The sequence below is a fragment of the Calonectris borealis genome, chromosome 3 (assembly GCF_964195595.1).
Source record: "Calonectris borealis chromosome 3, bCalBor7.hap1.2, whole genome shotgun sequence".
In the NCBI taxonomy this organism is placed as follows: Eukaryota; Metazoa; Chordata; class Aves; order Procellariiformes; family Procellariidae; genus Calonectris; species Calonectris borealis.
This window is the reverse complement of record NC_134314.1, coordinates 24,990,981-25,015,803: the sequence shown is the minus strand read 5'-3', so window position 1 is coordinate 25,015,803 and position 24,823 is coordinate 24,990,981. Positions and strand designations below refer to the sequence as shown.

General features: G+C 38.9%; 1 protein-coding gene across 1 annotated transcript in view; it reads left to right on the top strand.

The window, feature by feature from the left end:
- The window catches only part of CSMD1 (CUB and Sushi multiple domains 1), a 1,311,413-nt gene that overhangs the window by 948,323 nt on the left and 338,267 nt on the right, over positions 1-24,823 (top strand). Inside the window, exons 13-16 of the mRNA XM_075145187.1 lie at positions 8,218-8,400; positions 10,204-10,530; positions 13,337-13,531; positions 24,468-24,606. Of these exons, the coding sequence (XP_075001288.1) occupies positions 8,218-8,400; positions 10,204-10,530; positions 13,337-13,531; positions 24,468-24,606 (844 nt within the window). The remainder of the gene's footprint in view (positions 1-8,217; positions 8,401-10,203; positions 10,531-13,336; positions 13,532-24,467; positions 24,607-24,823) is intronic.

The following is a 24,823-nucleotide window of genomic DNA, read 5'->3' as shown; positions in this document are numbered from 1 at the left end:
TATAGACAGGCTCTACTCTTTCTGTTAATAAAGAAACATGAACTCTGCAATTTGAACAATATGACGATCCTTATCACAAAACATCAGAATAAAAATTTACAGTGAGAATGAAAGCCCATAGCATATTGATACTAGACAATAATGAATGTTTAAGGAAAAAATGGTGAAGTATACAGTGATAAATCAAGAGACAGAGATAATCCCAGAGTACTTTCCCTGTTTCTAGTGATGCATGGCTCAAGTACTTCGTCTTTCTCTCTCAATAAGATTTTCTTCCATGTATTTGTCCAATCACTTTTTGAATACCTATATTTCACCTCCCAAAAAAAGAGATTTCCAGTCTATTTAATTGGTCCTCAGTTCCTCAGAAACCATAACTTTGGTCTTTTGTTTTCCCTCCTTAGTTCTAATGTATCATTTTTTATATGGAGGAGCAGAACTACCTACAATATTCAACATGCAAATGAAATAGGTTTTTGTGTGTTGTCAGAATAGTATTTTCTGTTTTGTTTGCTGTTCCTCTCCTAGCAATTCCTAACATTTTCAACAGCTTACAGTTTCATAGAATTATCTTTAGTATGCCAGAGTTCTTGTTCCTGAGTGGTAACTGACAATTCAGAACCTATCATTGTGCCTGCAAGCTCATAATTTTTTTCCAGATTTATTTTTCTATAATTATTGATAATGAATTTCACCTGCTATTTCATCAGTCAGTTAGTTGGTATCATAAACTTTTCTGCAACAAGTAACAGAAAGCTTCTTCCTCATCCCTATTCACATTTGGTGTGCAACTACCTCTGGACATGTAAGATTGTAAACAAACCGACATTTTATTTTTCTGCATTCTGTAATGAAATATTTAAGTACACTGTAAATATTAAAATTAAAGAACATATTTGTTGAAAAGGTTTGATTTTTTTTCTTCTCGAATTGTTGTATTACTTTAAAAGATTTTTATATTATATTATAAGATATGATATGATATGAAATGATATTGTATTATTACAAACAAGCCATCCATATGCTATGATAGTGAACTGTTAGCTTAAATAGACTTCCTTTAAAAAATTTTCACATTGGTTTTCCATCTATCTGATTCTCATGTTTGCTTTTTAATATTGATAAAGAACGCAATAAGGTAGAAGCAACAAAAATTAATCTACTAGATATGACCTGTGGCCTTTTTGATAACAGCAAGAACAAAAGAATTCAGAGAAATTGTGAGACGTCTCTTAGAATGCTGCTGGGAACTACATGACCTGTGAAGGGGGCCTTCTCTTTTTATAGTTGGAGACTAATAATAAATTATACTGTAAAATTTCTTTGAAGAAATTTACTGGAATAATGATAAAATTGTGATCATCTATAAAATTATCATGTAAGACCACACTTTTTTTAGCTTTAGGCCAACCTCATTTTAGCTTTAATAGCCACTTTTACAATCCAATTATGTGCTATCTGAAATATTTTTTTCTATTAGTTTTGATTTATCATTTTCACTTTCAGTAGTTGTTCCCATGTTCCTTTGCAGGAATCATATCTATAATTTCATTCTTTTACTTATGTCCTCTTCTGCAATCCTGAGCATCTCTCTCATCCCTTCTCTTTGTATAAGGGTTTCTCTTTGTATAAGGGTTTCTCCATTTGTGTTTTTAAATTCCCATAATTTTTCAACATCTTATTGAGATTAGAACCAGTATTATACATGCATTTCAAAGAAGTCTGAACTGTTTACTTATGAAAACAGTAGCATTTTGTCCTTCGTTAGGTATTTCTACTGCCAGCTCTTAGTCTATTTTCAAAACAGTATTCCCTATGGAACAGAAGGGATCTTCAATAATGTCTGGTTCTTTATCCTAAACTGAAACTATTGCTGTATAGTACTGAAAGTTCATGTGTAATTTTGCAGCTGGTTAATTTTTATAGACCACAACGGTTTCCAGTGGAGCAAGAAAAAGTATACTTCTGAGGAATATGATATTATTTTGGGATACCCAGTTGAATTCTCTCTGCAATCTTAAGTTTCTTGTGCAAATCTTCTACAACTGTAACCTATAAATCTGTGGGAGTGGTAAAACCATTTCTGATTCTGCTTTCTATTTCTTCTATGCTGAAGCCATAGAGAGCCAAGCTCTCTATTCCTGCCATTGAAGAAGTACTTACGGTTTTAAGCATTTACTGTGTAATTTAATAGTGCATTGAAGCTGCAATGTCCTGAAGACAGGGAAGGACAAGTGTATAAATAAAAGTAATGTCTGTTTAGCCCATTTGTAATTTGTCCATTTATAACTCATCCGCCTAACAAAAATGATGAGCTCAACAGAGATATTTGCTTTATGTTACATTACAGTTGCAGACTTTGTCTTTATGTATGTTACTTCCCTTTCATTAAGTGGAATTTTAATGACATTGTCTGGGACTGAAATTTGAATTCCAAGAGTGAGATGGAACATATAGGGTCATAATGTGCTACTGGTCCAAATAGATTTTATTATTGAGATCGGTGGGAAGATCAACTTAAAGCTTGTACAAGAGTTGGAATAATTAAAACACAACATTTGTCATATCACAGTTTGTTCTATATAACAGTATTTTTTCTGTCTCTCTTCTAAATTTAAGAAAGTGTTATGTAAGGGTCAGATTCCGCTGTGGCAGGTATTATGACTTTTACACAGGGAGATATGAGGAATAATAGGAAATAAACTAAATGATCAATTTTCTTGTATTTAAAACATGAATTTCTGTGGCCTGTTGTATAAGAGTTTAGCTGTTAAACTGAAAAGGTCCTATGTGACACAGAAATAAACTTCCAAACTATCTCTTTTTTTTTGTAAATGTATACCTGTGTCAGCTCTCAGCTTTCCTTAACCTATCTTGACTATAGCTAAGATGGTAGTTATGAAATGTTGTCAAATTAATGAATTTAGGTTTTAGAGGTATTGACTCTGGTGAAGGGCCTGGAGCACAAGTCTTATGAGGAGCGGCTGAGGGAACTGGGGTTGTTTAGCTTGGAGAAGAGGAGGCTGAGGGGAGACTTCATTGCGCTCTACAACTACCTGAAAGGAGGTTGTAGCGAGGTGAGTGTTGGTCTCTTCTCCCAAGTCACTAGCGATAGGACGAGAGGAAATGGCCTCAAGTTGCGCCAGGGGATGTTTAGATTGGAAAAATTTCTTTACTGAAAGAGCGGTCAGGCCTTGGAACAGGCTGCCCAGGGAAGTGGTTGAGTCACCATGCCTGGAGGTATTTAAAAGACGTGTAGATGAGGCGCTTAGGGACATGGTGTAGTGGGCATGGTAGTGTTGTGTTGACGGTTGGACTCGATGATCTTAGAGGTCTTTTCCAACCTTAATGATTCTATGATTCTATGATTCTATGACTTCAACTTTCTGATAGACCTTGAACTGCTGAAGTTTATTTATATATCTCTTCTTTGAAACAATGGATTGTTGTGTAACCCACTTGTGTTTAAAACACTTAATTTAAATTGTATTTATACATCTGAATTATTAAAGTGTGAGGATATTATTAATACTTCTGGTAAAAATTGTATCTAGGTACAGATACAGATCTAGGTACAGATTTGATGATGATTCACTAATCATCTAAGCTAGAATATTGGATAATGTGAATGAAAACATAGTGGCATTAAGGATTTCATTTTAACTGTATATTTGTAACCTAGTAACAAGGGAAAAAAAGGTGAATTACTACCATGACTGATAACTTCAAGCCTGCCTAATGTTATAATCTATGAAGTATTTTATTATATATTTCAGATACTTGGGTCAAAGTACTGCAAAGCCTTTTCATCAAAAAGACTTGATGTCTTTGCAATGTGACACCTTTCAAGTAGTAGTCATAATACTTATTTAGATGCTTAATATCACTTTAGAATTGCCATATTTCTTCCTTTGAAAGAAAACACTGCAACAGAAATGTCTTTGATTAAATTGAGAGAGATATGATCTTCTCATCAGAAATCTAATCTTGTAATTCTCCCAACATTAAAGAGAGAATATTCCCTGAAACTGGGTAAATATTTCCAGTTTACAAACAAGATGAAAAGTCTTTTTCCCCAGGCTACTGAAAGAGAGTACCTGAAAGCCAAAAACAATTGAATAAGATCAATGTTAATATTTTTAGTAATCAGAGGAAACTGATGTTTAAATTTGAGCTTGAGAGCTTATTTGCAAACTTCATGAAGTTCACACAGCTCTAAAGACTCAGATCAAAAGAAGTCCAACATTGAATGAGTACACAGAATAATCCTAAAAGAACAGGGTTTTTATTGCCATACTCTAAATAGGTTAACATAGCTTTTATTTTCATGTTTGTCATTTTAAGCACCTTTTCTGTCCCATAGTATTTCTCTAAGAGCTCAACATAGTTCCAACTGACTTGGTCAGAAAAATGTTCTCTTTTTAGCAAACAAATATGTAGCCTCTTTGCAATTTATGAAGCAGAATAATTGGTGCATGTGTTGAAGTAATAGGCACAATGCACCTTAACTGAATTTAGACATTTAAAAAATTTGTTCAAATCAGTGGAAGTTGGATAGGTACCAGAAGAGACAATAAAATAAAAAGCTGTGTTAGATCCCAGAGGACAGAAAAATGTTAGGAATCATTATATGCCTGTACTACTCTAGATCTAGATGTAAACAAATAGTATTTTTTATGTATAAATACAAAACCCTGAATATGGCCTTCTCTGTCTTCCCTAAGTTTTGCTCTGTCATTAATATATGTGATGGAAAGCTAGCTCTTTAGTAAAGAGAAATGTACAGACAGTCTTGCATCTGACTTAATCTGCTTTGTTCTGTCACTCCCTCATGATTTCCTGAATACTAAGAAAGTAAATATTTAACATTGTGTTCTGCTACTGGCAGAATTTTTGCATGGATTTATATTTCGCAATGCTTTAATAAAAAAATTAAAAATTTGGACATTATAACTGAGACTCCTACTAAAAGTTTATATCTTTTTATGGGGAATGGAAGTTTTGTCACCTTAACCACTACAGACCTGCAATCGGTGTACGTATGAGAAACTCAGTCAGCTAAGGCACAGCTTTTGGGGGTTTTGATATTTTTCAAAAGTTTGGAAGGAAATCGTCTAATGCATGCACTAATTAATTGTAACACAAGAGCAGAGACAGATGTTGAACTGAAAAAGTGCATGGAAAGTTGTTAAAGTATCTAAGTTGGGGGTTCTTTTTGATTTTGCAGTGTGAAAACACAGATCTTTGTCTCACTGTAAAATTAATTGGTAGAATATTAATTGATCTAAAATTGTGGTATTGATAGTAACACCTGTAATGTAATATGAATAAGAATTGCATGTCATAGTAAATCTTCATACCAGGAAATTCATGTGAAACTTCAAGATAGAAGTGAATGCTATCCATTGAAATTAAATGGGTGCTTTCTGTCAACCTGAATAACTTGTTTTTGACTAGAGTACATTTTCTGTTAAGGATAGTCTTCACTTCAAGGTTTATGAAGATGTAGATTTCTAGAGCTGGATGGAATTTTTCAAGCTTTTTATTGTCAAAATGCAAATAAGACATCCTCAGAAGTGTTTTATAAATTTATGACATTTGCTGAATTGTTTTTATGTTGAATAAACAAGCACAAACCCTGAAAGCTGAGATAGAAATAAAGGTAACACATTTCATTTTGACATTTTTATGAGTTATTTGGCTTTTCAATGTGGAATAATTTGATTTAAAAATTCCTTCTAATGTATTTTAAGAGAGAACTTAAAATTCATCATTAAAATATTTTTATGAGACAGATTTTATTAAACCTTTATTTTTCCAAAGAATAAAAGTATTTTAAAAAATGTTTGACCTGAAATTAGTTTTTATATTTTTAACTGCTTGCTTGTGCTTGCAAATCAGATATTTAAAAATCCAGATTATATCTCCACCCGAAGTAAAACTGGACATTCTTGGATGAAGGGTGATATATTAAGAAGAATGAAGTATTCGCTTAGTTTCTAAAGTTTATCCTGCGTTCTTGCCTTCCTCAGTAAGAGCTCGGTTCTGACTAAAGGCATGCTGTACTAGTTTCCTACAAGAATGGAGTTTTCAACCTGCCAGAAAGCTTAATTCATGGTAATTTCTGTTAAAGGTTTTGGTTCACTGATCACAACTGATCATAACCCTCTCCTAGGACTTGGTGTATCTCCTGAGAGTTAGAAAGCAACCTGATCTGTCTTCATTAATTAAAGATATTTTGATACTTCCTCTGTAGACCATGGAAAGAAACACTTGTTGCTTTCTTTTAAGGGATAAATCTTCAGCAGTGCCTTTGCAAAACCTTGTAGACAGTTTGCCTCCTGACACTCCTGCCTGAGACAGTATTACCCTGATCTTCAAGACACAACAGGTTTTTGGAAAAGAGTGGGTTTTATCATTCTCACATACTGGATTAGATATAGCTCTGCTATCAGTGGAGTAGATGAACTTTTAAAATGCAATTAAAATGTGGGTTCTGATTTTCTGTAGCTTCCCACATTTTCCTGTAGGATGTGGAACTGTGGATAGCTGGGAACACACAGGTTTCCAGTGCTCCACTGTGGCAGTAGAAATCAATGTCTCAGTAGGAGCAGGCAGATGAAACTATGTTAAAGCATTTGTAAATACATATAATTTTGAATCTGTACTTATAAATATTATTTATGATACTGCTTTACTGGTGTTTTATTATATACATATTTTTATTATATGCACCGGACTGTTTGGAAGATGTTTTCATTCATTTCATTCATTCTAGCTTTCTGGTAAGACAAATTATTTAAATAAAACAACTGACCCTGGAACTGCTTTGAATTCATAGATGGAATAGTTACTCTAATTTTCTCTTCAAAGTTTGATTTTAAGTTTATTAAAAAAAAATTGTATGCCTCTTTTTATCCTGATGAATAACCTGTTATTTTGTGAAATACATGGCATACCTTTCTGAACATGATTGTCAGCAATCTGTTCACAACTGCTTTAGGGAGTAAACATAGTGATGTCATAATAAAGTCAACCTGCATCTTAAAATTTCTGTTGGAGTTACCACATCAACATATACACTTCTGCCAGGATTTAACATTGGTACATTTAACAATATTTGACAGCAGACATTTTTAATGGTGTTAAATTATATTAATTTTAATACTATTCAGTGAGATTAATTTTCTTGTTATCCTGAATGTTTCAGATTTCATACCTTGGATTGAACTGGGAAACACTTAAATAACAAGAATTTTATCACTAATTTCATTTGAATTAGATTTACATCATTTTACTACAGATGTAGCAACAGTTCATATAGCCAGAAGTGCTTTGTTTTTATTTTTGCTGCTCAAATGGAAATTAATAGAGAAACTACTTTAAATTTAATGGCAAAGAAATGGAGCCTTCATTTTGGATGGAGAGCCAAGTGTATAGTAATTTGTAAGATGATTCAGCATTTCTATCACAGGCAGTTAATATTTACATTTCCTTTTCTAATATTCTTGTTATTCATAAATTTCATAAGATTTAGGGAGTTTTATATTCTTATCTTTTGTATGTACATGCAATATCTACAAATTAAATAATTTAAATACCAGATCTCCCAGAGAATATCTAGGAAGTGTAATCCAAAATGTTAATCTCTTTTCAGTGTACCTGAATGCAGCTGGCAAAAATATGGTTCTAATTTGAAGTATGAGATTAAGAAATAATTCATCAGTTTTGTTTTTATTATATTTTACTGCTTAAAATTAAATTCGTTGGCGCTATCTGTAATTTATGTACTTTTAATCATATTGCTAATAGCCTTATAAATGGAATTGCAGATGTGAGAGTTAAGGTAGATTCTTTATTACTAGTTTTTCATTAGCAGAAATAGGATCTACACATAGTATGTCTCCATGTAGAATGGAGACTATCTATGGCTTTCTAATTTTACCTTCAGATATGCTGTAATTCAGTTCAGCCATGCAGTTAAACATGAGTATTTTGTTATCTTCAGCAATGCAGGTACGGAAGCTATTAGCTTGTGAAAAGACTTTAGATCCTAAGTCATCTTAGAGGCAGTTTTACAGCATTAGTTCACTTTCAGCTGTAAATATTAGTTTAAGGCATAATGCCAAATATTTTGAATGCACTTCTGATACTGACATATAAATTGCTTGCAAATATATTTTCCTTATTATTGTGTTTGAATTTTTTGATATTCAGAAATTGAGAAAGGAGGTTGTGGAGACCCTGGAATTCCATCATATGGAAAAAGGACTGGCAGCAGTTTTCTGCATGGAGACACACTTACCTTTGAATGTCAAGCAGCTTTTGAACTGGTGGGAGAGAGAACGATTACATGTCAACAAAACAACCAGTGGTCTGGCAACAAACCCAGCTGTGTTTGTAAGAATTATTATTATTTTTTGTCTGTATTATTTTTCTGACCTTAGCCTCTTGCTTTTAGCATTTGCGACTAGCCAGCAGGAAAGCATTTCAAAAGACCTTAAAGATTTTTTCAGTCACATGGGTTTTTTTAGTTGGCTCAATAGTAGCTCATTTATGGGGAACATCACGTAGGACTGTTTAGAATGTTCTTTCCCCTCATTTTATATTTAATTGAACTATTTAACACTCCTAATGTAAATATGCGTTGAATTAGACTCTAAATGAGCAAATCCTAATAGCATATAAGTGTTCAAAAGGACTCTGTGGCACATACACATTGATTCTGTCAGTGAAAAGCAGTCTGCGGATCCATGTGAGAAAAGATTGGAGTCTTTTTTCTGATATCCTAATAAAGCAAGAAAATGAATATAAGGAATATCAGCATATCCAACATTGAAAAAGGGTAGGTAAGATCCTTAGTTGTGAATTTTGTTTTAAAAGATAAAATATGTTTGTAGGTAAGCTTGTAGATGGATTTTAATAGAAAGGATTTTTTTTTACTTTTCTTTTTTCTTCTTCTTCTATGGTAAAATAGAATAAATCTTTCTAGTACGCAGGTATATTAGGCACTTCAGTTCTCCAGACCACATTACCTTTTCCTATAAAGAGTCTTAGAGTTCAGTACTGGATTTTCAGAACAACCTTAGTGAGGTGTCCAATTCTCCATGGACATATATGCATTTTGCAGCTGTGTTGGTACAGGACTTACCAAGCTGAGTAAGCTTGCTCTGGACTGGAAGAAGTCTCTATGTGCCCATGCAATGCTGAAATGTGTCTAAGCATATAAGGCCTGGGCCCAGAGACAGTGCAGCTGCAATTCCCTTTGCAGACAGAAGTTGCGTTTCTTCATGGTGCTGTATTGCATTGGATTGATATATTAGTTTCTGCTGGCAATAGTGTGGAATATTTTACTGTGCTCCACTGTTTGATGGGCACATGCCCTATGAAAGATAATGGAACCTAAACTTACAACATCTATTAACAAACATTGAATTCAGTTTGGCACATTTGAAGAGCTGAGTAATGGTTATCCTTTGTGTTAATTAATATGCAGTGAGGCTTCCTCTTTCTGAATGTACTGTACTTCTCACTAAAGTACCAGCCACAAGCCCATGACTCTGAAATCAGTTAGGAGTTGTCTTGATGAAAATTGGCCCAAAGGAGTGAAAAAGGAAGAGAGTTATGAGTCATTTTTATTTAACTGCCCTGTGCTATTCAAGGGAAACTAGGTGTACAGTAAGTTTGTAATATATACTCTTTTAAGAGTTCTTGATCGAGGCACATCTAAATTTCTACTATTATTTGCATCAGCATGAACTTTGTATACTACAGACAAAACTGGCCCTTGTGCTTGATTTTTTGGATTGCTAAATAGATTTTCACGCATATTCCTTTTAGAAAAAAATCACATGTAAATTTGGAGGTTGCATTTTCATTTCAGAACAAACCTGCTAATTTTCCAAATTCTGACACATCAGGCATTACTTTTGCTTTCTTTGGCATTCTCTACACGCTTCTAATAACATCTTGCAGGCCCTGGTGCAGTCACTTAGCCTCACTTGGGGAAATAAAAACACTCAAGGCAGACATGCTATATTGGAGAAATGTTCTGACGGGCTTAAACATTTCCAGGTTGCATGTGTAGTAGTTTTGACATCCAGGCTTCAAAAGCATCCTCTTCTACAAGAATAAAAAATACATAGACAAGCATTTATAATGTTTATGAATAGTATTTTGAGAATCTATTTTTGTTTTCTTTAGTCTCATGTTTCTTCAACTTCACCACACCATCTGGAATTATTCTTTCTCCAAATTATCCTGAGGAGTATGGGAACAATATGAACTGTGTTTGGTTAATTATCTCAGAGCCAGGAAGCAGAATCCATCTGATTTTCAATGACTTTGATGTAGAACCTCAATTTGACTACCTTACAGTGAAAGATGATGGGATTTCAGATTTACCACCTCTTGGCACTTTTTCTGGCAATGAGGTCCCTTCTCAGTTGGCTAGTAGTGGGCACATAGTAAGACTTGAATTTCAGTCGGATCACTCTACCACTGGAAGAGGATTTAATATCACTTACACAAGTAAGAACCTCTGCTTTTATTTTATGTCTAGTCTTAAAATCAAGCTATCTTTCTTCATAATAATGAAAAATAAAAGATGTTTTTATTTATAATACAGAAGTAAATCGTAATGCTTGTATAATTGCACTGCTTTCAGCTGTCTTCCTGATGTTCATTAGCTTTTTGGTTGACACTGCATAAATGCAGAGCACATAACTAAAGCCCAGATCTTCAGATCAAAGCATCCAGTGATTTAATATACTTCTCAATGGAACCAGCAGGAATAAGTTTACAAAGGTGTTAAACTTAGATCCCAAATATGGAGATGTTAATCTGAAAAACATAGATGTATAAAAAGCAACTAAAATATCATTGCAAATAAACAACCAGCTTTGCTTTTGCATTTTATCTTCCAGTTAGATGGTGTGGTATGTAGGAATATATACCCCCAAGAATATAGATCTCTTTTTTGGGATACACATAATAGTTACCCTCTGTGTTTTTTCTAATGTCTAAGAACATAGCTCACCTCATGCAGAAGTCTTTCCTATAGGAGTGCGCTAATTTAAGAATCATTCTTCTCTCCAGCTACAGTTTCTTTAAGAACTTTCGGAACATAATGTATTTGAGAATGCAATTCTTAAATGTACAAAATTTAGTTGTAACTGATCAACAAGTTCAAAAGTTGTTAAATGTGGACCTAGCAGTCACATACATATAGAGAGCTACTGAAAGCATAAATCTTTCCCGTTTGGGAAACCAGGCTAAAATATATCTGGCTACAGAGAGCCATCTTTGTTTTGTTTATATGAAAGGATAGTACTCAACAGTTCTCAACTGAAAACTCTAGTAACATCATCATCATGTAGAAAACGTTATTACATTTGCTATAGACTGCTAATTCTCCTTGAAGTTTTATTAGTTGTTCAAAGACATTACTAATATGGAGATTATCTTTATAGTTGAAGAAATTATCTTCTAAGGTTATAGAAGAAGTTAATTGACAATAAAGTCGTCTTTGTCACATCTTGCGCTGTTTCTATCTTGTGTCAATTAAGATAATCAGGGCTAAGGTGTTTGTTCAGGGCCAAGGTGTTTCCTTGCATTATTTAGAAAGATGCCCCACATAAAACTGGAATTAATGGATTGCAACCCTTTTTAAGTCTTAGATGCCTAAATTGTTCCTTTGCTTTCAGAGAAAGGGATAATTATTGTCCTTTGAAAAGTGGCGGGAAAAGGGAGATCCTCACCTTAACTACGACTGTATCGATTAAAAGATTTACCAGAAAATGTGAGGCCTGAATTCTAGGTCTGCGTCTGTCTGAGATTATTCAGATCCCTTTTTCCATATGCTATTCTACCAAAGTAAAGACAGACCGTAATAAGGACAGTCTTTACTATTTCTGTTTGAAGCTGGAGAATTATGCAGGAATATAATACTCACGGATCTAACTCTGTGAGAGTCCTGATCACCTAGGTATTATGCAAAAGAGTTTTCCACCACACTTTTCGTATTAGAGTAGGTGTTACCGCTGAGCTTGATGCATGCCTTATGTGCTAGAATTATCTAAGAGCACGTATGCCTCCATAGTTGAGATAAAAAATGGGACTGCCCCTGATTTATGAATCCTTCATGTTCATTGGAAATGCTTAGTTTAAGTTCAGCCAAAGTGCTAGTGCTTCCGGACCTCCTACAAGTTGCAGGGAAAAAGTGCTCCACTTACGTGGTTTGAATCAAATCAGGATCAAAGCAGTTTATTGATTTATTAATGAAACATAACTGACAATCGGTGAACTGTAGATTCAGGATCAATATCAGCAATTCAACAGATAAACCACAATGTTAGACACTTACAAAATCTTAGAATCATAGAATCATAGAATATCTTGAGTTGGGAGAGACCTATAAGGATCATTAAGTCCAACCCCCTGCTCCTTGCAGGACTACCTAAAACTAAACCACATGACTGAGTGTCATCCAAACACTCCTTGAACTCTGACAGGCTTGGTGCCGTGACCACACTAGGTGCCTCCTTGTGCAGCCTGGTTTATCTTAACACATATAGATTTGTAAATATCTTTCCACTCTAGTCCATCCTGCCCTGCCAAGATTTACATACACATCTTCCCCTCAAAGGACGTATGGGTTACAAGCACTCACCCCTTTTCCTTGAAGTGGGTTCCCTTACCTGCACTCACCTCCTGAAAGGCACGGAGGGTCCCCTAGCTTTACATGCACCCACACTGCTGCTCTCTGCAACTCACTAATCCACATACTGGTGAGAACACCCGCCCTGAGGTCACACATGCACATGGAGGTGTGGGTCACTGTGGGTTGCACTCTGGGTTGCCACTCCACTCCACTAGATGGAGGCAGACTGCTCTCAGCATCCCACTGGGAGGTTGCTCTGTCTGGCCTAGGCAGTGGCCATAGTTTTTTAGCAGTAGCCTGTATTTCTGCCAGATTAGCTGCAATGTGAAACCATACTTCTCATTATCTTAGAGGCAAACAGCTGGATTTTGTCCAGAGTGAAATTTAAGCAAATTGTTCTTGTGCATCTAAGCCACACATAACTAAAAAGCTTCAGAATTTGAACTATGTTGCATCTGTGTGAATGTCATTGGATTTAATGTTGACTTTTTATTGAGGAGTTTTCTATACTTTCAATTGTATTGTAATCTCGTTACTTATCAAAGGTTATCCCCCCCTCCAAAAAAAAAAAAGAGACAAAGTTTAGTGGAGTGGTTGTTGTGGTTATTATTATTATTATTATTATTGCTGTTGTTATTATTATTATTGCTATTATTATTACTATATTTTTATCAGCCTTTGGTCAGAATGAGTGCCATGATCCAGGCATTCCTATAAATGGGAGGCGTTTTGGAGACAGATTCCTTCTGGGAAGTTCTGTTTCCTTTCACTGTGATGATGGCTTTGTGAAGACCCAAGGCTCTGAATCCATAACATGTATTATGCAAGATGGAAATGTAGTATGGAGCTCTACTGTCCCACGTTGTGAAGGTAAGGACACAATCTTTACTTTGCACCTATGGTTTGAATAATGAAACTATTTAAATTTAGCTTACTTTTTACATTTTACATATAAATAAGACTGCTTTAGCTGAAGTTATTAATTCATCTTATTTTAACACTCTTCCAGTCAAACGACAGAGCAATAATAGAAACAAGATAGCTTGCTTTTATATTCTTGGAATAAATTAGTATTCTGAAAATCTGGTTGCTATTCTTTTCAAGTTCTGATTGTCACCATCTTTACTTGGTTGTGAGTTATAGCTGTTATAACAGTTTTGGCTGTAGCATACTGAAGAACATAATTATCTACCACATAGAAAACTGAAGTAAAGTTTCTATTTAAAAGTCCTTTTTAAAAATTTGCACCTTTAATTTTCTCAGAACGAAAGTATGCCTGAATTTCTGTATGTAACATATTAACCTGCAGTACATTTTTTCCTGAGAAATATAGTGAAAATCAGAGCTATGTTTAATATTCATTATATTCCCCCAAAAATTCCAAATTTGTTTGCTTGTTCTTACCTACGTGAATAAACAGAGTAAGATGAGCTATACTTAGGATTAAATCTCTCTTTAGTATGAAATACTAAAGAGAAAGGAAAAAAAAAAGTAGGCTGGTTCCTTGATGTTTAACAGTGATGGGTCCTGAGGCAAGACATATGAATGTATTTAATAAATGATTAGAGTGTGTCTTTTAAAAGTAATGTTCAAAGAATTGTGTATTTTTTAGTAAACAATAGATAGATAGTCAGACACTCAATCAAATGATACTTTTTTGAAGAAACTAATCCAAACCTTCTAATTGGTATAAATCTCACGCCTCCATTAATTTCAGTATCATTGCAGTAACTTAAGGATATGGATCATATAACTTTTACGGTTTTTGTTATTTGGGCAATTTGACAACTCAGTTCTCATAAGACTGTGCATTTCTAAGAAAATTTAGAGATACTGGAAAAAACAAGTTAGCAGCCTGGTAGAAGTAGTGTATGTGAACCTAGATGTTGTACTAGCAGGATTTCTTATCCTAATTAAGCCATGTAATGGGTTACATAGTGGAGCAGGGTTTTTTGCCTAGAGCAAAACCAGCCCACTCCAAAGCAGGGAGTAGGGTGAGGTTCTTAATCAAAAGATGTTTTCTCATTTTGAAACTCTATACATAATTGATAAAGTATTCAATTTAATCTTTGTGTAATTTTATTTTCACAAACACATAGATAAAGGACCCAAGATGAGCACTTTGAGAAAAAAATGATAGAGAAAACAAATACAGAAATGACTCTTTAAGAAAATACATAACTACCACTCAGTTATCCTTTCTTTGAACCTTGTAGGATGTTTACCTAGTTTTTAATGAGGAAAAGATTAAACTATTAGACTCTTTTTTAGATTTTGCCTATTGTTTGTTTTGGTATGGAAGGAAGTATAGTTCTTTTAAGTTAGTTACATTCAGGATGTGTTTCTTTCTGATGTGCATTCTCTTTCAGTTGATAATTGAAGGAGTTTCTGGGTTTGGATTACAGTATGGACTAAGCATCCTTGCTAGTTAGTTTAGAGATAATTTAGTTTGCTTCTAGTTGTCTGAAATTTCTGAGCAAATGTTGGTTTTTGTTGTTCTTGCTCTGTCTATGTCTTTGTATACTTAACAATCTCTATAAGCAACACCTGAAATATGTGAAGTAAGTGATGTGTTATAATCAGGTGAGGATCAACGGTCTTCTGGTTGTCCTTGTTTTTAATATAACAAAATTTAATTTAAAAAACCACCATGGAATACATTTCATTCTTCATTAACTGTACACATGTAATGTAAATGTCATTTTCCTGGCCAATTATTTTGCCCCAGAGACAATTCAGTGTGTATGTTTCGTGTTTTGTGGCTTGCTTTTTTTTCCCACTTTCTTAAATCTGGAAGAACTTCCCAGAGACAAGTGCAAGTCATGAATTAAATCAAATAACCTCCCTGAGTTCAATTTTTTTTTGTTAAAACCATTGACTCAAAACTAGGAATATTAATTTACTACTCACAAATCCATGTTACGATTCATTTCCATATGGCATAATAGGTTTGCTTGTCACTACTTAGAGGAACAAAAGAAAAGTGACAAGATTTCCTGCACTGCAATATGGAATTTGCTGATAATGATACCATTGACTACTTGAGGGTAATACAAATGGTACTAAGATAAATTTACCTGACCTTGAAAACCTTCCTGTTTTAGACTGCTCCATAGCCTTTGGTAAAATATAACATCCCAAAGCCCTGTGCTATGACAGCTTAATTTTTTAAGGGACTCATGTTTCCCAAAATTTGTTGTTTAATCCTGCACCAAAGTCCTCTGATCCTGCTCTGAAAAATGCTCCCTGTCTAGCCCTGTTACTTTCATAGCCCTGTTGCAATACCTTTTTCCCTTTTATGGAGGAGGATCAAATTAGAGAACATCTAAGCAAATTTGACATACGGGAATGGGCCTGATGGGATGCACCCGAGAGTGCTGAGGAAGCCAGCCAATGACATTGCAAGGCCAATCTCAATCATCTTGGGAAGGTCATTTAACTCAGGGAGGTTCCTGAGGACTGGAGGAAAGGAAATTCCTATCTTCAAGAAAGGAAAGAAGGAGGATCCGAGGAACTACAGATCTCACCCTGATCGCTGGGAAAGGTGATGCAGCAACATTCCTGGAAACCATTTCCAAACAATGAAGAACAAGATGGTGATTGGGAGTAGTCAGCATGGGTTTATGAAGGGGAAATCATGCCTGACCGACCTGACAGCCTTCTGCGATGAATGGCCTGATGAATGAGGGGAGAGTAATAGATATTTTTTATCTCAGTTTTAGTGAGGTCTTTGACACTGTATCATATAATATTCTCATAGACAAACTGATGAAGTATAGGCTAGAGAATTGAACAGTGAGGTAGACTGAAAACTGACTGAGCCAATGGGCTCATAGGTTTGTGGTCAGTGGCATGAAGTCCAACTGGAGGTTAGTCTGTAGGGGTCAATACAGGGTCCAATACTGTTTAAAATCTTTGGTAATGATCTCAGTGCTGGAACAACGTGCACTCTGAGCAAGTCTGCAGATGAGGTAAAAGTGGGAGGAGTGGCTGATACACCATATGCTTGTGCTGCTGTTCAGAGGGACCTTGACAGGCCGGAGAATTGGGCTGAGAGGAAATGACAGGTCCTTCCCCTCTATTCAACATTGATGAGGCTACGTCAGGAGTGCTGTGTGCAGTCCTCGGATCCCCAGTACAAGAGAGATGTGGACATACTGCAGTGAGTCCAGTGAAGGTTCACAAAGATGATTAAGGACTTGGAGTATGTGTAATACAAGAAGAAGTTGAGAGAACTGGGGTTGTCTAGACTGGAAAAGAAAAGGCTCAGGGCTCAGGAGGGATCTTGTCAATGTGTATGAATACCTGATAGGACAGTGTGAAGAAGATGGAGCCAGACTCTTCTCAGTGGTGTCCAGTGACAGGACAAGAGGCAACGGACACAAACTGAAATACAAGAAATTCTGTTTAAACACAAGAAAAAACTTTCACTGTGAGAGTGATCAAACACTGGAACAGATTGCCCAGAGGGGCTGTGGAGTATCTGCCTTTGGAAGGAGGGCATGATCCTGACTGGACATGGTCCTGTGCAATCTGCTGTAATGAGCAGGGGATGGACTAGATGATTTCCAGAGGTCCCTTCCAACTTCAGTTGTTCTATGATTCAATGGAATATTTACAACAATCAGTTCCACTGACGTGAATGATTACTCAAAAAGGTATTAGATGGCACAGTACAATGAAAATATTTATCTGATATTTCCATCTAAAGGTGGAATCATACTAGAACCAGAAAATGATGATACATTATTTTTTAATGAGATAATGTGCTTTTCAACAGAAGGAAGGCTGGCAGCGTCAAGTGCCATGCTCTGTGTATTAAGATATGTATAGAGTAATAAACTATGTTAAGATACATTGCAGGACTGTCGTGGTTTAACCTGGCAGACAGCCAAATACCACGCAGCCGCTCACTCACTCCCCCCGCCCCCCCAGTGGGACGGGGAGAGAATCGGAAGGGTAAGAGTGAGAAAAACTCGTGGGTTGAGATAAAGACAGTTTAATAGAACAGAAAAGGGAGAATAATGATAATAAATAATGATAGAATATACAAAATGAGTGATGCACAATGCAATTGCTCACCACTCGCGCTGACCGATAACCAAGTAGCGATCGGTACTTCCTGGATCACGCCTACCCTTCATATACTGAGCATGACGTCACATGGTATGGAATACCCCATTAGCCAGCTGGGCTGGCTGTCCTGATTATGTTCCCTCCCATCTTGTGTACCTAGCTCAGTCAGTAGGCACGGGAGCTGTCCTTGGACTAGGAGGGCACTTAGCAACAACTGAAAACATCAGTGTGTTATCAACATTCTCCTCATACTAAATCCAAAACACAGCACTAGGAAGAAATTTAACCCTATCCCTGCCGAAACTAGGACAGTATCCACCCCTTATTCCATACCATTTACGTTATGCTTAGGTCTCACATTTTTCGATACCTTTCAATTAATCACCACTATCTTTTTTATATATATACATATATAATACATATACATACATATATACATCTAATACATATACATACATATATATACATAAATATATATAAATGTCCATTGAGTTCTTTTAGTCCACAACTTTGGGCTCCATCTGTCATAACAGACTTTCAGGGCCAGAAGGATGGTGTGTGGTGTTGGGCTGTTGCATCCTGAAACCAGTTCTCATTTCGGTATTGCTGCACTCGTTCAGTTCTATCATCGTTGCACTTTGCTCGGTTTCATCGGAGTTAGTTCATTCATTAATCTGGGTGATTTTCACTGCTACACCATTGATAGCAACCATAGAAATAATGATATACAATATCATATAACAATTGACATCATAAAATTCAGTTCATTGGCTATTTTCACCCAAAATCAAATCCCCTTGAGGTACACACCGGACTTGCCCATCCTTTCGCATCACCCACCAAGTGCACCCAGGTCCTTGAGCAAAAGCAATCCCATGGATGGGTTTTCCCTTGCCAGAGGCAGGAGTAACCCAGACTGTCTTCCCCAGCATATTTCTTATGTGCACGACAGGGACTTTATCTCCATCTACAGTACGTAAAAGTCTTGATTGGGCAGGGCCAGCTCGATTAACAGACCCCCTAGTGTTGACTAACCAGGTGGCTTTTGCTAAATGTGTATCCCAATGCTTGAATGTCCCACCACCCATTGCCCTCAGTGTTGTCTTTAGCAGCCCGTTGTATCGTTCGATTTTCCCGGAGGCTGGTGCGTGGTAGGGGATGTGATAGACCCACTCAATGCCATGCTCTTTGGCCCAGGTGTCTATGAGAGTGTTTCGGAAATGAGTCCCGTTGTCTGACTCAATTCTTTCTGGGGTGCCATGTCGCCATAGGACTTGCTTTTCAAGGCCCAGGATGGTGTTCCGGGCAGTGGCATGGGGCACAGGGTATGTTTCTAGCCAGCCGGTGGTTGCTTCCACCATGGTGAGCACATAGCGTTTGCCGTGCCGGGTTCGTGGGAGTGTGATATAATCAATCTGCCAGGCCTCCCCATATTTGTATTTCAACCATCGTCCCCCATACCAAAGAGGCTTTACTCGCTTGGCTTGTTTGATTGCAGCGCACGTTTCACATTCATGGATAACCTGTGCAATAGCGTCCATGGTTAAGTCCACCCCTCGATCACGAGCCCATCTATATGTTGCATCTCTCCCTTGGTGGCCTGAGGCATCATGGGCCCACCGAGCTATAAATAATTCACCCTTATTGCCAGTCCAAATCCACCTGTGCCACTTCAATCTTAGCAGCCTGGTCCACCTGCTGGTTGTTTTGATGTTCTTCAGTGGCCCGACTCTTGGGTACGTGAGCATCTACGTGACGTACTTTTACAGTCAGGTTCTCTACCCGGGCAGCAATATCTTGCCACAACGCGGCAGCCCAGATGGGTTTACCTCTGTGCTGCCAGTTGTTCTGCTTCCACTGCTGCAGCCACCCCCACAGGGCATTTGCCACCATCCATGAGTCAGTATAGAGATAAAGCACTGGCCATTTTTCTCGTTCGGCAATGTCCAAGGCCAGCTGGATGGCTTTCACCTCTGCAAACTGGCTCGATTCACCTTCTCCTTCAGCAGTTTCTGCAACTTGGCGTATAGGACTCCATACAGCAGCTTTCCACCTCCGATGTTTTCCCAACAAGGCGACAGGACCCATCAGTGAACAGGGCATATTGCTTCTCGCTTTCTGGTAGTTTATTATACAGTGGAGCTTCTTCAGCACGTGTCACCTCCTCCTCTGGGGATATTCCAAAATCTTTGCCTTCTGGCCAGTTCGTGATCACCTCCAAGATTCCTGGGCGACTGGGGTTTCCTATTCGGGCCCGTTGTGTGATCAGTGCGACCCACTTACTCCACGTAGCATCGGTTGCATGATGTGTAGAGGGGACGCTCCCTTTGAACATCCAGCCCAGCACCGGCAGTCGGGGTGCCAGGAGGAGCTGTGCTTCAGTACCAACCACTTCCGAAGCAGCTCGAACCCCTTCATATGCTGCCAGTATCTCCTTCTCAGTTGGAGTGTAGCAGGCCTCAGATCCTCTGTATCCCCGACTCCAGAACCCTAAGGGTCGACCTCGAGTCTCCCCTGGTGCTTTCTGCCAGAGGCTCCAGGTAGGGCCATTCTCCCTGGCTGCGGTGTAGAGCACATTCTTCACATCTTGTCCTGCCCGGACTGGCCCAAGGGCTACTGCCTGAACTATCTCCTGTTTAATTTGTTCAAAGGCTTGTCGCTGCTCAGGGCCCCATTTGAAGTCGTTCTTCTTCCTGGTCACTTGATAGAGAGGGCTTACGATCTGACTGTAATTTGGAATATGCATTCTCCAAAAACCCACAACGCCTAACAAAGCTTGTGTTTCCTTTTTGCTAGTTGGTGGGGACATGGCTGTTATTTTGTTGATCACATCCATTGGAATCTGACGACGTCCGTCTTGCCATTTTATTCCTAAAAACTGGATCTCCTGTGCAGGTCCCTTGACCTTACTTTGTTTTATGGCAAAACCGGCTTTCAGAAGGATTTGAATTATTCTCTCCCCTTTCTCAAAAACTTCTTCTGCTGTGTTGCCCCACACGATGATGTCATCAATGTATTGCAGGTGTTCTGGAGCCTCACCCTGTTCCAGTGCGGTGTGAATTAGTCCATGGCAAATGGTAGGGCTGTGTTTCCACCCCTGGGGCAGTCGGTTCCAGGTGTACTGGACGCCCCTCCAAGTGAAAGCAAACTGTGGCCTGCACTCTGCTGCCAAAGGGATGGAGAAGAAGTCATTAGCAATGTCAATTGTGGCGTACCACTTGGCTGCCTTTGACTCCAGTTCGTATTGAAGTTCTAGCATGTCCGGCACGGCAGCACTCAGTGGCGGCGTGACTTCGTTCAGGCCACGGTAGTCTACTGTTAGTCTCCACTCTCCATTAGACTTTCGCACTGGCCATATGGGACTGTTGAAGGGTGAGCGAGTCTTGCTGATCACTCCTTGGCTCTCCAGTTGAGAATCAGCTCATGGATAGGGATCAGGGAATCTCGGTTGGTGCGGTATTGTCGCCGATGCACTGTTGTGGTAGCGATTGGTACTTGTTGTTCTTCAACCCTCAACAACCCCACAACAGAAGGGTCCTCTGAGAGACCGGGCAAGGTGGACAGCTGTTTAATTTCCTCCGTCTCCAGGGCAGCTATACCAAAAGCCCACCGATACCCTTTTGGGTCCTTAAAATACCCTCTCCTGAGGTAGTCTATGCCAAGGATGCACGGAGCCTCTGGGCCAGTCACAATGGGGTGCTTCTGCCACTCGTTCCCGGTTAGGCTCACTTCGGCCTCCAACACAGTTAACTCTTGGGATCCCCCTGTCACTCCAGAAATACAAATGGGTTCTGCCCCTTTATAGCTTGATGGCATTAGGGTGCACTGTGCACCAGTGTCTACGAGAGCCTTATACTCCTGTGGCTCTGATGTGCCAGGCCATCGAATCCACACAGTCCAGTGAACCCGGTTGTCCCTTTCCTCCACCTGGCCGGAGGCAGGGCCCCTCTAGTTCTGGTCATAGTATCCGCTTCTCACTTCTTGCAAACGTGAGTCAAGAATTCCTTCATTACAGTCCAAAGTAAGATCAGCCCTTCTACTCTGTCTGGGGAACTGTTCACTGGAAACTGGACCGTCGTGAGACAGGGTTTTCCTGAAAACTGGAGCAGCATTTTTCCTGAGAGAACCCCCTCGTGTGATTGTTTTTCCTTGCAACTCACGTACACGTGCCTCTAGGGTCAAGGTAGGTTTTCCATCCCACTGCCTCATGTCCTCTCCGTGGTCACGCAGGTAAAACCACAGGGTGCCCCGTGGTGTGTACTTTCGATATCCTCTCTCTTGAGGAGAAAAACGCTGACTCCTAATGGCTGAGATACTGGTCTGTACAGGTGGAGAATAGGACCTATCGTCTTTGAGTTGCTGGACCTCTCGGGACAGTTTCTCTACAGCCGAGACAAGGGAGGAGGAGACAGTTTCTTCGAAATCCCGAAGTCTGTTAACCACCTCATCCACCGTTGGTGCTTCTTCCTCTTTCCAGCACAGTACTGCCAACGAACTGGCATACGATGCTGGTGCGCTCCGTACCAACTTCCGCCACATGGGTCGGGTGCACTGGACGTCATCTGGATCTTTGGGTGTTCGGGGGTCATCCAGGTTACTATAAACCACCTCCAGCATGCCTAGTTCTCTCAGGTACTGGATACCTCTCTCCATAGTGGTCCATTTGCCTAGGCGATATATAACATCTTCCTTGACGGGATACCTTTCCTTTACGCCTGACAGCAGTCGCCTCCAGAGGCTGAGGACCTGTGTCCCTTTTCCGATTGCTTTGTCAATACCCGCTTCCCTAGCAAGGGATCCCAGCTGTTTGGCCTCCTTCCCCTCTAATTCCAGGCTACTGGCCCCATTATCCCAGCATCGGAGCAGCCAGGTAACAATATGCTCGCCTGGACGACGGCTGAAATCTTTCCGCATATCTCGCAGCTCACTCAGGGATAGGGATCGGGTGGTTTCCGTCTCGTTTATGAGTTCTTCCTCTTCCTCCTCCTCTCCTCGTGATGGCCCTGCTCTTTCATCATCCCTTTCTAAACGACCTGATCTCCGCTTCCAAGATTTCCTCTTCTGTACAGGGGCAACGGATACCAGCAAGGGTTGGTCCTCTGTTTCAGCTGTAGTGCCTGTTGCTGGGGTTTGGGTAGCTGCAGTGCTTGTCATGGGGGTTGGAGTAATGGTAGTGCCTGTTGCCGGAGCTTGAGTGGCTGCAGTGCCTGTCGCAGGGGTTGGAGAAGCTACGGTGACTGTTGCCGGGGTTTGAGTAGCCACAGGGGTTGTCATGGGGGTTGGAGTAGCCGCAGTGCCTGTCGTGGGGTTTTGAGTAGCCACCGTGTCTGTATCCGCCCCCGAGACTCGCCGCTCCGCCCGCCCCGATGAGGCACTGCTGCTTGCCCTCCCTCTTTTCTTGTTCCTGAGGGTTGATCTCTGGACAGTATTCCTGAGTAGTTGTTTAACCCTAAACAAGGCCTGAACCACATTCAGGAGACATAGCAATATGAACATGCTTGTTTGAGCATCCCAAGGATATTCAAAATTCTCAGGGAATATTGTGGACATCTTTGTGAAGAGGATAGAAGAAAAAGGAGTTTCTGACGATATGGAAGGGAAGATGAAGAAGTGGGAGAGAGTGTCCCATCCCGTCTCCCCCTTAAATTCATTCTCCGAGGAGGAACACGTGCAATTACCAATAATTTCTAAGAGGTGGTTCCCAAGGTACAGAAATGACGGCAGTGCCGAGTACAGATACCAGATTAGACTTACGACCAATGATTTTATCACCTCATAAAACAGCAACAAAATGATAATCTTGGCCCAGTTCCGACTGATGATAAACAGCACAAAAGGGAACACATACTGCAAGCAAGGTATTACATGACCCAACATTGAGAACCAGCCCCACAACTTTGACAGCCAATACATCAACATTGTGACCAATCAATATAATGGATGCTTATAACAATTTTGCCTTAACACACTTTGGTCAGATCTATCGTTATCTCAACCCTTCGAGCCCCACGTTGGGCGCCAAAAAAGGACTGTCGTGGTTTAACCTGGCAGGCAGCCAAATACCACGCAGCCGCTCACTCACTCCCCCCGCCCCCCCAGTGGGACGGGGAGAGAATCGGAAGGGTAAGAGTGAGAAAAACTCGTGGGTTGAGATAAAGACAGTTTAATAGAACAGAAAAGGGAGAATAATGATAATAAATAATGATAGAATATACAAAATGAGTGATGCACAATGCAATTGCTCACCACCCGCGCTGACCGATAACCAAGTAGCGATCGGTACTTCCTGGATCACGCCTACCCTTCATATACTGAGCATGACGTCACATGGTATGGAATACCCCATTAGCCAGCTGGGCTGGCTGTCCTGATTATGTTCCCTCCCATCTTGTGTACCTAGCTCAGTCAGTAGGCACGGGAGCTGTCCTTGGACTAGGAGGGCACTTAGCAACAACTGAAAACATCAGTGTGTTATCAACATTCTCCTCATACTAAATCCAAAACACAGCACTAGGAAGAAATTTAACCCTATCCCTGCCGAAACTAGGACAAGGACTTATGATTCTGAAGAAAACAAAGTGCTCATAACATAATGTAGAAAATTTAGTTGTCTTGTATATTAAACTTATTTTTCTATGCTTTTTACTTAATTTTTGTAAGTTCTTTGAATATATAATATTGTATTAGAAATACTGTGTATGATACAAATATACATGCTTTTTTCTTTCAGCACCCTGTGGTGGACATTTGACAGCATCAAGTGGTGTTATCTTACCACCAGGGTGGCCAGGATATTATAAGGACTCACTTAATTGTGAATGGGTGATTGAAGCAAGACCAGGACATTCCATTAAGATCACTTTTGACAGGTGAGAATCATAGAGTCAAACAACAAGTAATGTATGAGCACAAATATTTGTTTTAACACTGAAGAAGAAAAATATTCTTTAAGAACCCAAACCAGAAAAAGAAATTGCGATGCAACACTCGCAATACTATTCCTCAAGCAGAAAATTAAAGTTTAAAACTGTATTTACATTGTGTTTATTTATATTTTAAACAGTTTGCATTAAATGTCCACCTCCT